This window comes from Pinus tabuliformis, chromosome 4_2 (genome assembly GCF_031772625.1).
Source record: "Pinus tabuliformis cultivar Carrire ecotype Pingquan chromosome 4_2, CPIR1, whole genome shotgun sequence".
In the NCBI taxonomy this organism is placed as follows: Eukaryota; Viridiplantae; Streptophyta; class Pinopsida; order Pinales; family Pinaceae; genus Pinus; species Pinus tabuliformis.
Genome location: NC_142304.1, coordinates 173,284,241 through 173,297,413, shown reverse-complemented (window position 1 = coordinate 173,297,413; position 13,173 = coordinate 173,284,241). Strand labels below are relative to the sequence as shown.

Here is a 13,173-nt window from a genome sequence, read left to right as displayed (position 1 = left end):
ATCCCGACACATGCAGCACATTGGTTGCCCACAGTCGCTCTCCTACTTCGGTTTGAAAAACTATGGTACCTCTTCCTACTAGAGTACACTTTCCCATATTCCCCATGGTGATCTAAAAATTCATTCTTTCTACTTGATAATTTGAAAAACATTCTCAGATTCATGTCATATGTCAAGAAGCTCCACTGTCTATATACCAAACCTCCAAGGAGGCAGATTGCAAGGCAAGCGGCTTCTTCTTCCAATCTGGAAGCTAACATCGAATATTCGTCCCTTGTGCATTCTTCTGAAAATCTGCGCGAGTCCCCTTGAGTGGATGCCTCTACATCATGCTCTTGACCCATAATCGATTTTCCTTTCCTGTTGTCGGATCTCTGCTCTGATACCATGTGAAAATTTCTAAATTGAAATTCTATCACTGCAACAACTGATTTATTTCACCTACTTATTATTCTCAATAAGTTATTTATGAAATTCCTTCAGCAAATATTAAAATAAATTCTAATGCAGATATCACACAATTACCCAGAAAAAAATACATGCACAAGAATCAATCACATCGACACAGTTATTTTTGGACAATTGTCCCCGGAAAAACCCAATGCAGGAAAACATGTGCAGCAAATGAGGGCTTTATTAATCTTCAGCAACAATTGCTTTTACAAAGAATGATTTTTCAGAGAAACTGAAAGAAAACACTTGAAACTTTCCCTCTGAAACCATCTAACACTTTGGAGACCCTGCTCCCACTTCTGTGTCATCCCTGTGTCACTCTGATTGACCCAACATGGCTTTGCGTCCCTCTGCGTAGGCCTTGCATCTCTCCTCTGGACTGCGTCTCTCTTTTTGCGCTATCTTCCACTGCCCCTGCGTCACCTCCTCCTCGATCACTTCCTGTTGTTGAAGCCCTCCTCTTCCTCCACCCTACAACTCCCTCTGAAATCAATCTCCTCTTCCTTGAGAATCGAATTTCCTTGAGATACTGAGTATCTGTCGGTGTGTCTCCAAATGACCCTCAAGTCTTCTCTTATACTTTTCATGTTGATGAATCAACAGCCAAGATTAAGTTCCTAATCAATGGCTAAGATTAAAATAGACTTGATCCTCGTCTCTTAGAAGCTTCTCATCCTTATATTTATTAATACCCATTAATATTTTTATTTTCCTAAGTTTAGACTTAGGAACCCATTAAAAATATTAATTATTTTAATAACTCCTCATCCAGATGGAATTTCTCAAAACGATTTCTAGGTCTTGGAGATCTCATGTGCCTTAGCCTCTCCTCCAAATTTCAAAGCTAGAGCACATCCGATGCTACCAAAAATCAACAACCATTTAGCAGAAGAGGGGAAGAGAGAATCCGGGAGAAGGACTTTCTGGAGAATACTAACAGAGAGGCGGAGAGAGCTTGTGGAGGCAGCGTAGTAGCTAGGAGAGCTAATGCTGGGCCAATCTAGGCCCACGCAGCCTTGACGCAGAGCCAAAAGGGTCAGCACAGAGGGGAAAGTTGCTTGTCACGTAGAAGCCATAACTATCGGGAACTTCGGGAACAGTCGGGATAGCTGACATAGAGGGAAGAAGAGCTAACGCAGGGCTAACGCAAAGCCTGAAAGGTTGATGCAGGGCCAGCGCAGAAGTAGCTGGGGTTAGCCAGTCTTGTTGCCAGATTAGCCAGAATTCTGCCGGGTGAAGTGAGGTAACACTCACTCAGATTTTCCACCAGTATTGTATTTTCTTTGTAAAGGATTGCTAGATGAGCATCCTAAATTTGTATTCAGATATTTCTCCTGCATAATAATAAACCCTCAGAATTGTTGCATCAGTTTTCCCGTATTGGGTTTTTCCGGGGACTATTGTGTCCAAAAATAAGTGTCTTATGTATCTTGTTCTTTTCTCTATTTTCTGTTTCATGAGATCAAATATTTAATTAGTGTAGGTTGCGGAAGTAATTTGCTTCAGTATTTAGAAGAATAACTTGATGAATGTATTTAAAATCAAGTAGGTGAAGTAGATTCAGATTTGCTGCAATAGGGGTTCCTTGAGGATTAGGAATTTTCACAAGCAACACAGAGAATGCTTCAGAGTCAAAGTAGTATGAAGAAGCATATATTGGTAGAGCACATTCCTCACTAAGAGGGCGTGTTGATTTGGGGTAGCATCGGATGTGCTCTAAGCCTCAAATTTTGCAGGGAGGCTTGGGCACATGTATTCCAAAGAACCCAGAAAACGTTTTGGGAAATTCCACTCAGAAATGATTTTATTAAAATAATTAATATTTTTAATGGGGTCCTAAGTCTAAACTTAGGAAAATTAAAATATTAATGGGTATTAATCTAATCATGGGTGAAACTTTGAGAAGAAGACGAGGATCAAGTCAAAATGATCTTAGACCTTGATTAGCTTTTAATTTGGGTTGTTGAATGTCAATGAGAAGATTATTTAAGGGAGCTTGAGGGTCATTTGGAAAGCACACCAACTGAATTCAAAAGTTCGAATTTCTGAGGCAGAGCAGCTGCCGGGAGAATTTTGATTGTGAGATTTTGCAGTTGAGGGGCAATGAGAATCTGGAAGAAGGAACTTTTTCTTGGGCCGGAGAGTACGAGGCAGAGAGAGGACAGAAAGATGTCCAGAGGGGCAAATGCTGGCCCACGTAGTGGCAGCGCAGGCCATAGAGGGAAGTCGAGTTCTTGCTGAGGGAAATCGACTTTCAGTAGCCGGGAGCCGGGGTGTGGGACCGGGAGGTAGAAATTCAGATTTTCTAGCCAGCAGAGGGTCTAGAGGAGGAGCAGTGTGATACCCAGCAGGGGTGACGCAGACACTGCATAGGAGTGACGCAATTCTGCACAGAGGCCACGCAGAGGGTGACGCAGGTTGATGCATAGGGTCCAGTTCAGCGTGATCAGTCACAGATTCTCTCAGTGACAGGGTGAGGTCATTTCACCATTCATTTTGTCCAATTTCTCTCTGTATTGGATTGCTAGTTTAGCATCCTAGAATTGTACTCTGATTTTCTCCAGCATAATAATAAAACCCTCAGAACTGTTGCACCAATTTTCCCGCATTGGGTTTTTTCAGAGACATTTGTCCAAAAATAACGGTGTCGATTGGGTTGTATTTTCTTTCTTGCTCAGACTCTTGTTTCCACATATAATTTAATTAAGTGAAGGCTGCAATGTATGTATTACGATATTTGCCGTAGAAAACTGCAAATAATTTGTTTAAAGAAATTTAGCAAATAGGAGTAATATTATGAGTTGCTGCAGTAGGGATTCCTGGTGTAGGAATTTTTACATGAACTAGGTAGAACATGGGTATATGAATGATGAGATTTTTTGGTTCTACGTAAATCTAGAAATAAAAATCAAAAGGTTAATGTACACAGGAACATATATTTATAACTTTGGACAACCAATCAAAAGAATGCTTGCAAATCAAACAATAACTGAAGTTGAGCATTGCAAGTCCGAAGGCACCAAGATCAACTAACAACTGGCATTTCAAACCTATTTTGCCAATTTGTTAGACCAGAGATTGGGATCTACTATAAACATCATAAAAAAAATAAAAAAAAACAGATGACAAGAAACACCCTTTTAAGGAAGGGCTCTGCAGACTCAATTCAGCTCTCCTAACTCCCTTGTCTAGATCTGTAGAGTCCTTTTTATTCATGTTTCAACTGAGGTGGGAAACGTTGCAGTCTTCTCAACTCAAAGATCTAATCCTCATCAAACATATAATTTAATCTGCTGACACGTTTTTGAAGTTTGGAGGTAAAAGATAAATCATTACAATTTTTTCTGTGAGTGGCTTTTTGTTTGCTAAAACGACACAGCAACCAAGGTCTAAAACTTTGTACAGCAGCTCGAGGGTCTGATCACTTGCAGAGCAGTCAACAAAAGCCAAACCTGCAATACATAAAACAAAATCAAAATCTGTCTTCCCCCACCTCCAGGAATAGGTAAATATATGTAGACAGTAGAGAAAATAAACATCAACTTTCCACTAAGAAAGGTACAAAACTGACTATCAGTTATCCATACAAACACACATGATAGCAGGACCACTCAAAATATACCTATTTCATAATGCCTCTTAAACAAAGACACCTCGTAAACCAAATCAGGATGAGCTATCCCAACCTAAACTGCAAAAACAAGCTGGAGAGGCCTACTGTCATCTTGCAATGATGGACGTGTTATTTTTGCAATGGTGAAGAGCTATGTACAGATTAAATCATCGCATTGAGTAAATTAAGGGCAGTGAGAGAAAAATGTTAGGCACAGCTCGATAAAGCAAGAACTGACAGCGAGAGTTTGCGAGAGTCAAAAACTTGTCGGACACTACAAAATGCGAACAATGGGCCACCTTGAAGGAGATCAGATAACAAATGAGATACATACCAGTCATGATTATCTGTTTGATGATCGATTTCACAGATCTATAGTTTAAATCTTGATCCTAAAAGAATTTAATTAAAGTTGATATGAGTATTCATTTATTTAGGAAGAAAACATCATATTTGTATGTATTAACTTTGCTAAGTGTCTTATCTCCCAAACATGCGCTTTATGTGGCAAAGCCTCAAACACAAGTGCAACCCCAGGGGTAATGAAGAAGGGCTACTCACTGTCACCACAGTAGCTCCTTCATTCTCTTTAGGCTGGCTCTCCTCCGGCACAACAGTGGCTTACCTAAATAAGTTTAAGATATAATTTCTAAATGAAATAGATGGTGGACCAAGACTAGTGCCTATCCAATAAGGGCAAATGGGTGTGTTACCCACCAAAATGGATAACCCCATAGGAGAAAACTCTTCTCCTCCAATTGACTGCCAGCCACTGTTTGATGATGATATGCCATATGCCTCCCTCATTTGCATCAGCCATGTGCCTCTCGCCGTCTGGCATTTTCACTTGAACAAAGGTGGGCCGCCATTCATGTAGAAAATTTGTGTCATGTATACCCACCAAGTTTTAATTTGTTTTGCTCATCAAGTTTAATGCTCAAACCCCATTGTTCATTGCTGATATTAAACTTGAATATAAATTTGATTAAAACACTAGAAGCTATCACTAATTTTCCACATTCAGCGGATAAATTTCACAAGAATGGACAAAAATTTAGGTATTGATTTTTGGTCAATCAGACCCTGGAAAAACCCTGAAGGGAAAACTAGTAGGAAGAGGATTTCATTTGCTTTTTCTGAGAGAAATTTACAGCATTAATTACAAACATGGGTACTTATATCCCTCCTTGAAATTCAGGCCAGCTCCTAGATTTTTGTGCTGCTGTCTAAAAACTCATGCCACAGTCCAGCACTCTCTGCCTTGGATTTCGTGACACTATCCAGATTTTCCAGCCTCAAAAACCATGTCACTGTTCAGCCAGACCCTCAAAATTTGTGCCACTGACGGACTGTTTTCCTCCTCAAAATTCAAGCATGTCATACCTGCAAATAATGTGCTGACTCCCTCGAAATTTGCACTGGGTATACTGTTGTAGCTGCCTCAAAAAATGCGCTGAGTTTTCTCCTAGAAATTTGGGCTGTTGTACCACTGTACCTTCTCAGTATGTGTGCCACAAATTCTGCCTAGAAGTGTGTGCTGTTGTACTGTCTCTCCTGCTGCAAGGATATGCTATCGCAGCTTCTCCTCTTTACTTCTCTCCTCTCCTCTTCTCCAAAAGCTACACATGAAGAATAAGCCTCCATTTGCTTTTACCCCTTTTTAGTTTCCATAAGGATGAGACGACCTATCGGCTATCCCTAAGATCAAGGGCTCAAATTAGATCTCAGCTTCTCTTGATAAAGGGTGGAGATCTAATCTCACATTGACCCCCCTCTCATGTCTCCCTTTTCATTAATTGTAATGATCCACCTACAATTACAAACAGAATGTGAATATTAGCATGCTACAGGGCATCCATATGATAGCTACATATGAATGAACCGAATGTATTGCACTAGTATACATAATAGCTAATATTGGAAAATGTTTAAGTTAATAAATCATTTATCAAAGTAAATTCCTAACTCACCAGAATATAATAAATATATTGAGTGGGATCCTTGATATGTGTACCACCCTTATATACCTATATATATAATAGAGATAATGAATTGTAAATTAATTTAATTTAATCAAAATAAATAAAACAATTTATTTAGATGTTAAAATAAATTCATTAGTTTAAAATTTTAAATATATAAATAAAGCAATTTAATCAAATTAAAAATAAATAAATAAATAATATGTTGTTCCAACACTTTATCTTCAATATGGATATCATTTCAAATATAAATATGACTGCCTCTATCCAAAAGGGAAAGAAAGGTTGGAGGGTGACAGCAAATGGAATCGGGAGGCAGTGGAAGAAAGGGGACTGACAGCAAAGAGGTTAAATGATGGTGGGTTTAAGGATATAAGGGAGTCGAAGAGGACATAACAAGGGGGAGTTTTTTTTTTAATTGAAGAGAATATTGTGAAACCGAAGGAATGAGCTAGAGATCTGGAAAATTTGTAAAATTGAGCCTTTATTCTTGGAGTTTTGGGCATGGGTGCAGAGGACTTTGATTTCGAAGTCCTCTCAATCTGGGAACCGAAGAGGTTGAAAACAGATTGGCAGGGTGGACTCGGTCAGTTTGCTAACATAAGCGGATTAGGACCAACAACAGCCAGAATTATCCAAACAGAATATAAAGAAGTAAATACTTATATTTAAATTTTGATTGCAATTCAATTTCTGATTTAATTCTAAAATTTAGGGTATACATTTAAATCTCTGGTTAATTTATTAAAATGGGTTCTACATTAATGACCCCCTCTAGTCACTTTAATAACTTGTTGTACCATGTACCTTTTTGCCTCATAAAGTCACTGTAAAAATATAAAGTCGTTTTAATATTATAAAAGTGCAATGTACTTTTAGACCTCATAAAGTGACTAAAAAATCACATGACTTTAATGATCTCATAAAGTCACACTAAAAAGGTGGGTTCACTTATTTTCCTAGGCTTAGGAAAAAGGCACTAGGAAACACCTCCTTGGTACCTTTTTTTTCAACACTCCCTCTTACCGAGGAAGTTGTTTCTCACCACTCCCACCTTATTCCTGAAGTAGACATGCTTGACCCTTGGCAAGGACTTGATGAGAATGATTGCAACCTATTCATCAATGGAAATGTACTCTAGCTTCACTGCGCCTTGTTGTCGCACGAATTGGCACGACAACGCTCAGACCGGGGGCTGTCACTCTTATCCCCGATCCCTCCGTTTAAGCCTGTCTCCTGCGGCTAAGGGGGGTAGTCCCTGGAGAAAAACCCTATGCCTGCAATCACAAAAGAAAAAACCCAATTGACAAATCTGTATAAAACAAAAATTTAAAACCCTAATGAAAAAATTTTGAAAGCCTACAACCGCTAATTAATTTACAGATTTGGCCCCTTTAACAACCAAATTTAACAATAAGAACAGGAAAAAAATTTAAAGATAAGAAATTTCAGATTGTCACTGTAAGAAACTTCAGAAATTTTCTCATGCAAATTAAAACATAAAACCGAATGATAGACCCAGGATCAAATCCAGCTGGGCTCAACAAAAAACGCTTGCGGGAGTTGGCTGGTTCAGCCGAGAACTTCCCCGAACGCCCACAAAATTCCTTCAGAAAATGTTATTCTGCACAACTCAAAACAATCGTCAATAAAGAGGGCAAAAATGCTGCTAGATCTCAAACAGTAATGGAGATACCTGCCATTACTCCAGAAACCCTAGCAGCACCCAAACCCTAGCAAGTGGGCAAGATACCTGTACCCACAATACTCTACAAAAGCTATTATTAACAGCTGAAAATAACATATGCAGAAAATGAAATGATCTCACAGCATTCCAAGAGAGTAACACCAGCAAGATATGGACCCCAAAGTCTTCTTTATTAACCAGAAACAAATTTACAAGAGAGCTTCTTCAGTCTTTTACTCACAGATCGAATGATCTCAAATGACCCCTAAGACCCTATATAAAGGAAATGATCCTAACGGCTAGTTCGAGTGATCCATGTAGAAATGATCTCGACCGTTGATGAGGATCAAGACATCTCTTGATCTCATCCGTCGATTTATTAACTTAAAATATTATTATTTTATTAGTTAGGGTTTTTGCTTGATTTTTTTAATTTTTTATTATTTTTCATTATTTTATTATTTTTATTCATTTTTTAATTTTTTAATTCATTTTAAAATGGATCACTGAACCAAACCTTCGGAAACATCACCTAGGACCTAGGACTTAGGACTCATGAGGGGGTTTAAAACATTTCTCGACCCTCAGGACACATTACATCATGACTTTTACAAAATTACATCTTAAGGGACAAACCCATTTAATACAGACCCTCACAAAACACCCAGCTCTGCGACACAACGATAATCTAGCAGATCGACACACTAGGATTCTCCTAAAGTTCTAATGACAAAATCAATCCCGGCTTTGGCGTCAGGTTTGAAGGAAAACTCTGTCGATCCGTGGATCGGTGAGACAAAAAACCTTCCGGGACGTAGATTATCATCAGAAAGTTAGGTCCACGTAGGCAAATTACATACATGACTTCATGTCTGCTAAGATTATTTACAGTTAATACATGCAGACTGGGTTTACAATCAAAAAGATCAAACTGCTGATGATGGCAGGATGGCACGGACATGCTGCTCAGGAGCTACCTCTTTCTGTCAAGAAAAACGGGGTGCACTGCATGGGTAGTTGACCAGTAGAGGTCAACACGCCTCTTTGAACACAATCTTAGATGAAGTAGTATTTGATCTCAATATGCTTTGACCTGTCATGAAATATTGGATTCTCTGTGAGTTTAATACAACTTTGATTATCACAGTAAATTGTAGTTAGTCTCAGTTGTCGATCAAATAAGCCATACAACATCTTGCAAAGCCAAATAGCCTCACAACTAGCCTAACTAGCTGCAATGTACTCAGCCTCGACGGAACTCAATGCCACTGATCTTTGTTTCCTACTGAACCACGACATCATTATTGAACCCGACATGAAATAACATCTAGATGTACTCTTCCTATCACTAGCACTACCTAACCAATCTGAGTCTGTACAACCTGTCAACCTGACTCCATCTCTCTAGATATAGTCTAGTCCATAATCCATTGTGCCCTATAGGTATTGTAACATGTTTCGTAGCCACCCAATGCACCCTCCTGGGCTCCATCATAAACTAACTCAATGTGTTGACTACGAAACAAATATTTGATCTAATGCTGACCAGTCATATCAATGACCCACTCAACTGACAATATAATGTGGGGTCTACCAACTCAAAATCAGAAGCATGCAGCTTCTTCTAGTTGATAATCATCGGTGTGGCCATAGGCATGTAGTCCTCCATACAAAATCTCCTCAATATGCCCCCTACATACCTGCCCTAGCCCAAGAAGATATGCGCGTCCTCCTACCAAACCTCCAACCCAAGAAGATAGTGCATCAGTCCTATTTCAGTCATCTCGAACTTTGAAGCAAGATCTCTCTTGTAGTACTCAATGAGTCTCTTCTCTCCTGTAATGAATAAATAATCAACATATAGTACAAGAGTAAGTGGATCCTTACCAACCACGATGTAATATAGATTCACATTTGCATCACTTTTCTTGAAAACCATGTGTTGCAAGTAGGAATCAATCCTCAAGTACCATGCTCTCGATGCATGCTTCAAACCATATAAGGCTTTTTTAAGCCTACATACATGAGAATCTCTCCCATGCACCTCAAAGCCCTGTGGTTGTTCAATATAAACCTCCTCTTGTATGACTCCATTGAGAAAGGTGGTCTTCACATCCATCTGGTGAATCTTCCAACCCATCTTTGCTGCAATGGAGATCATTGCTCTAATCAAGGTGAATTGAGCCACTAGTGCAAAGGTCTCCTCATAGTCAACTCCCTCAAACTATAAGAACCCACATGCTACAAATTGAGCATTGAACTTCTCCACACTGCCATCTGCAGCATGTTTGATCTAGCAAAGCCACCTGGAAGTCACCACTGACTTCCCCTCAAGTCTCGACACTATCTCCCAAACATCATTCTTCATGATGGAAGCATACTCCTGCACCATGGCATCCCTCCAAATCTGCTGATTAGCAGCCTCCTCGTAGCTAGATGGCTTGGTCTCAAAAACACTAGCCACACAGCCACCCAACCTCTCTGGTGGTTTTCTCTCCCTAATTGACCACTTGGGTCTTCCCACTGAATCTTGTGCTTCCTTCAAGGTCTCATAAAGCCATCTTGGCTTGCCTCCCTTGGAGCCTGTAATCTTGATGAGGATGCCCCCATAGCTTGTAGTGTTGAAGTTTCTATGTTTACTTAGTTTAGAAACCCTTCATGCACTTTTTCTGATTTATTCCTACCTACTTGTTATTTTCTTTAACAAGTTATTTACAAAGTAAATACTGAAAATAAACACCAGTGCATGCTAAACATATTACAGATCAGCAACTAAAAGAAACTGAAACAAACATGCCATGTGACACCATTATTTTTGGACCAATGTCCCCGAAAAAACCCAATGCGGGAAAACCAGTGCAGCTATCTAAGGGTTTTCTTATTAAGCAATATCAGAGTACAATCTAGGTGTCGTAACTGACCTACCCAACAGAGAATTTCCTTAGCAGCTATACCTCACAGTTTGAGAGAAATCTCCTAGCTGAAACCCCAAAAAACCCTTCCGGCAACTCCTCAGCACAAACTGCTCCTGCAACCCCAGCGTCTTCCCAATATGGACTGCGTCAGCCCCTCTCTGTCTCACACTGGCCCTGCGTTAGCCTTTCTTGGCCTTCGTCAGCCCAAGGAGACCCTGTGTCAGCTCTGGGAGCCTCTACGTCAGCTACGCTGGCCCCTCTGGTGGTCTACGCAGCACTTGGCTACCTCTGCGTGGCCCTGCATGAGCCCTTGCTGGCTCTGCGTCACCCTCCTTAGTTGCTGCGCTACTCTCTCGCACAATCTCTACCTTCTATGTTCTGTTGTACTCAATGCCCCTCAGCTTCTCTTCTGATCACTGATTCTATCTCTCTTAGCAAACCCCGCTCTAGAGAATAGAATGACTGATCATCTGGTATATTCTCCAAGTGACCCTCGAGCCTCCTCTTATAATTTTCTTGTTGACATATCAACGGTCGAGATTAAGTCCCTAATCAACGGCTAAGATTAGATCTGGCTTGATCCATGTCTTTTGGACCACTCTAACAAATATTCATATTAATACACATTAATATTTTATTTTCCCTAAGTTTAGACTTAGGGACTCCATTAAGAATATTAATTATTTTAATATCTCCTAATCTGTTTAGAATCTGCCCGAACCCTTTCTGGGTATTGGAGATCTCATGTGCCCCAACCTCTCCACCAAATTTCGTGGCTAGAACACATCCGATGCTACCCCAAATCAACACTCCCTCTTAGCGAGCACTGTGCTCTAGCAATACTCCTCACTGAGCATTACTCTGATTATCCGGCATCGGTACCTGTGCTGATGCTAGGCCTTCCTGCCCAACATCCTCTGCACTGCTGCCTCCTGTACTACTGCCCATGGTTCTGCCACTGCCACTGTTGCCTCTGTATGACAGCTCCCTCTGCATCCATGTTGCTGTTGGTCCTTTCTCTCAGCACTGCGTCCGCACTGCACCTCCTCTCATCATGCTGCATCGTGCTGCCCAATGCAACACTGCAACTCAGTCACTGAGAAGTAAGTAACTGATCTCCCAACTGACCTCCCTGTTAGGCTAGAGACACCCACTGATGCTGAAGCTCCCTCTGTCGCTGACAAGTGCTCCCTCTCTGACCTCTACATTGCTGCAACAACTCCCTGCATCTCGCACCATTGCACACCTTTCTGTGTCGTCCTACACTAGTGCAACACTCCTGTGCCTCTCGCACTGATGTAGCCTGCTAGCTCTACGCTATCTCGTGACTCCTGCACTGTAGCTCTCTCTGCCGCTCCATCCGCATCCGCCTCTACCCACTCAACCAATCCTGTTACTCCTCATCGGGGCTCCCATAGCAAGGTCTAATCCAAGAGGCTGGGTACCTCAAGGATCCTACCCCTCATCTCTTGTAGTCCGCCTGACTACAACTCGATGTCTCCCCACTTCCGCTCAAGTGGCGTGTGCACTCATAGCACAGTCATCGTCTGTCAACACTTCCTTCTCTGCCCGTGTTGGCGTTGCCTTAGTCTCGGAAGACTCTCCCTTACTCTTCTTCCTTGGGCACTAGGTCGCATAACGAACCATCTCCCCTAGTGGAAGCACTTGATCTTGGAGAGATCTTTCTTCTTCTGCTTCTCCTGCTTTCCCTCAGATGCTAGGGCCACATCCTCCTCCTCTTACTTGACCTTGATCCCTTTGCTGCTGCTACCTGTCTTTGACTGCCGTCTGATCTCTTCCTGGCGAAGAGCTGCCCACATCTCATCCCAAGGTGGGAGAGTCCCTCTGCCCAGGATATTCTGGACAAAAACTACCCAATCTTCTGAGACAGCATTCAGGGCTGTCCTCACCATAAGCTCCTGATCCGATGTCGCTCCTATAGTAGTCAACTGGTCTCAAATCTCATTCAGTCCTCCAAGGAAGGTGTCAATCGATTGACCCTTCTTCATCTAATACGACCTCATCTGGTTCTCGAGCAACATTCTTCTCTGCACAGAAGTATGTTGGTACAACTTCTTGAGAGCCTCCCACATCTCAATTGTCGTTTCCTTCTCGGCTATATGTGGTACCACATGATCTTCGACCTCGTCAAGAATAATGCGCTTGGCCCTCGCCATCACCTCCTCATACTTGTCATTATCATTGGGGTCGACTGGGATAGCTATAACCTTCAAACGTGAAGTTCTTGACACGATTCCTCTCAAGCACTGATAAGATTCTGGCCTTCCAGACTGCGAAGTTCGATGCTCCACCCAGTCTATCCTGGTCTCTTACCCCGTGAAGTGCTATGACGCTCCTGTAATTCCCTCCTAGAAGTTCTCTGTTCGACTCCTCTGAGTCTCTACTTCCCGATTGGAAGTTCTCTTCTGGACTCCCTCTGAGTCCTAATTTCCCTCCTGGAAATCCTTCTGCCGCTTGTCGAGATGCCCCCTACTCTGATCATCTTGTGCAACTGCACTGTTG

The 13,173-nt window shown here is 41.4% G+C and overlaps 1 protein-coding gene across 4 annotated transcripts in view; it reads right to left on the bottom strand.

The window, feature by feature from the left end:
• LOC149168732 (uncharacterized) overlaps positions 1–13,173 on the bottom strand; it is a 391,641-nt gene that overhangs the window by 266,814 nt on the left and 111,654 nt on the right. For all 4 annotated transcript variants that reach the window (XM_089428395.1, XM_089428396.1, XM_089428393.1 and 1 more), the window contains exon 4: positions 3,790–3,905. In XM_089428395.1, coding sequence (XP_089284521.1) covers positions 3,790–3,905 — 116 coding nt within the window. The remainder of the gene's footprint in view (positions 1–3,789; positions 3,906–13,173) is intronic.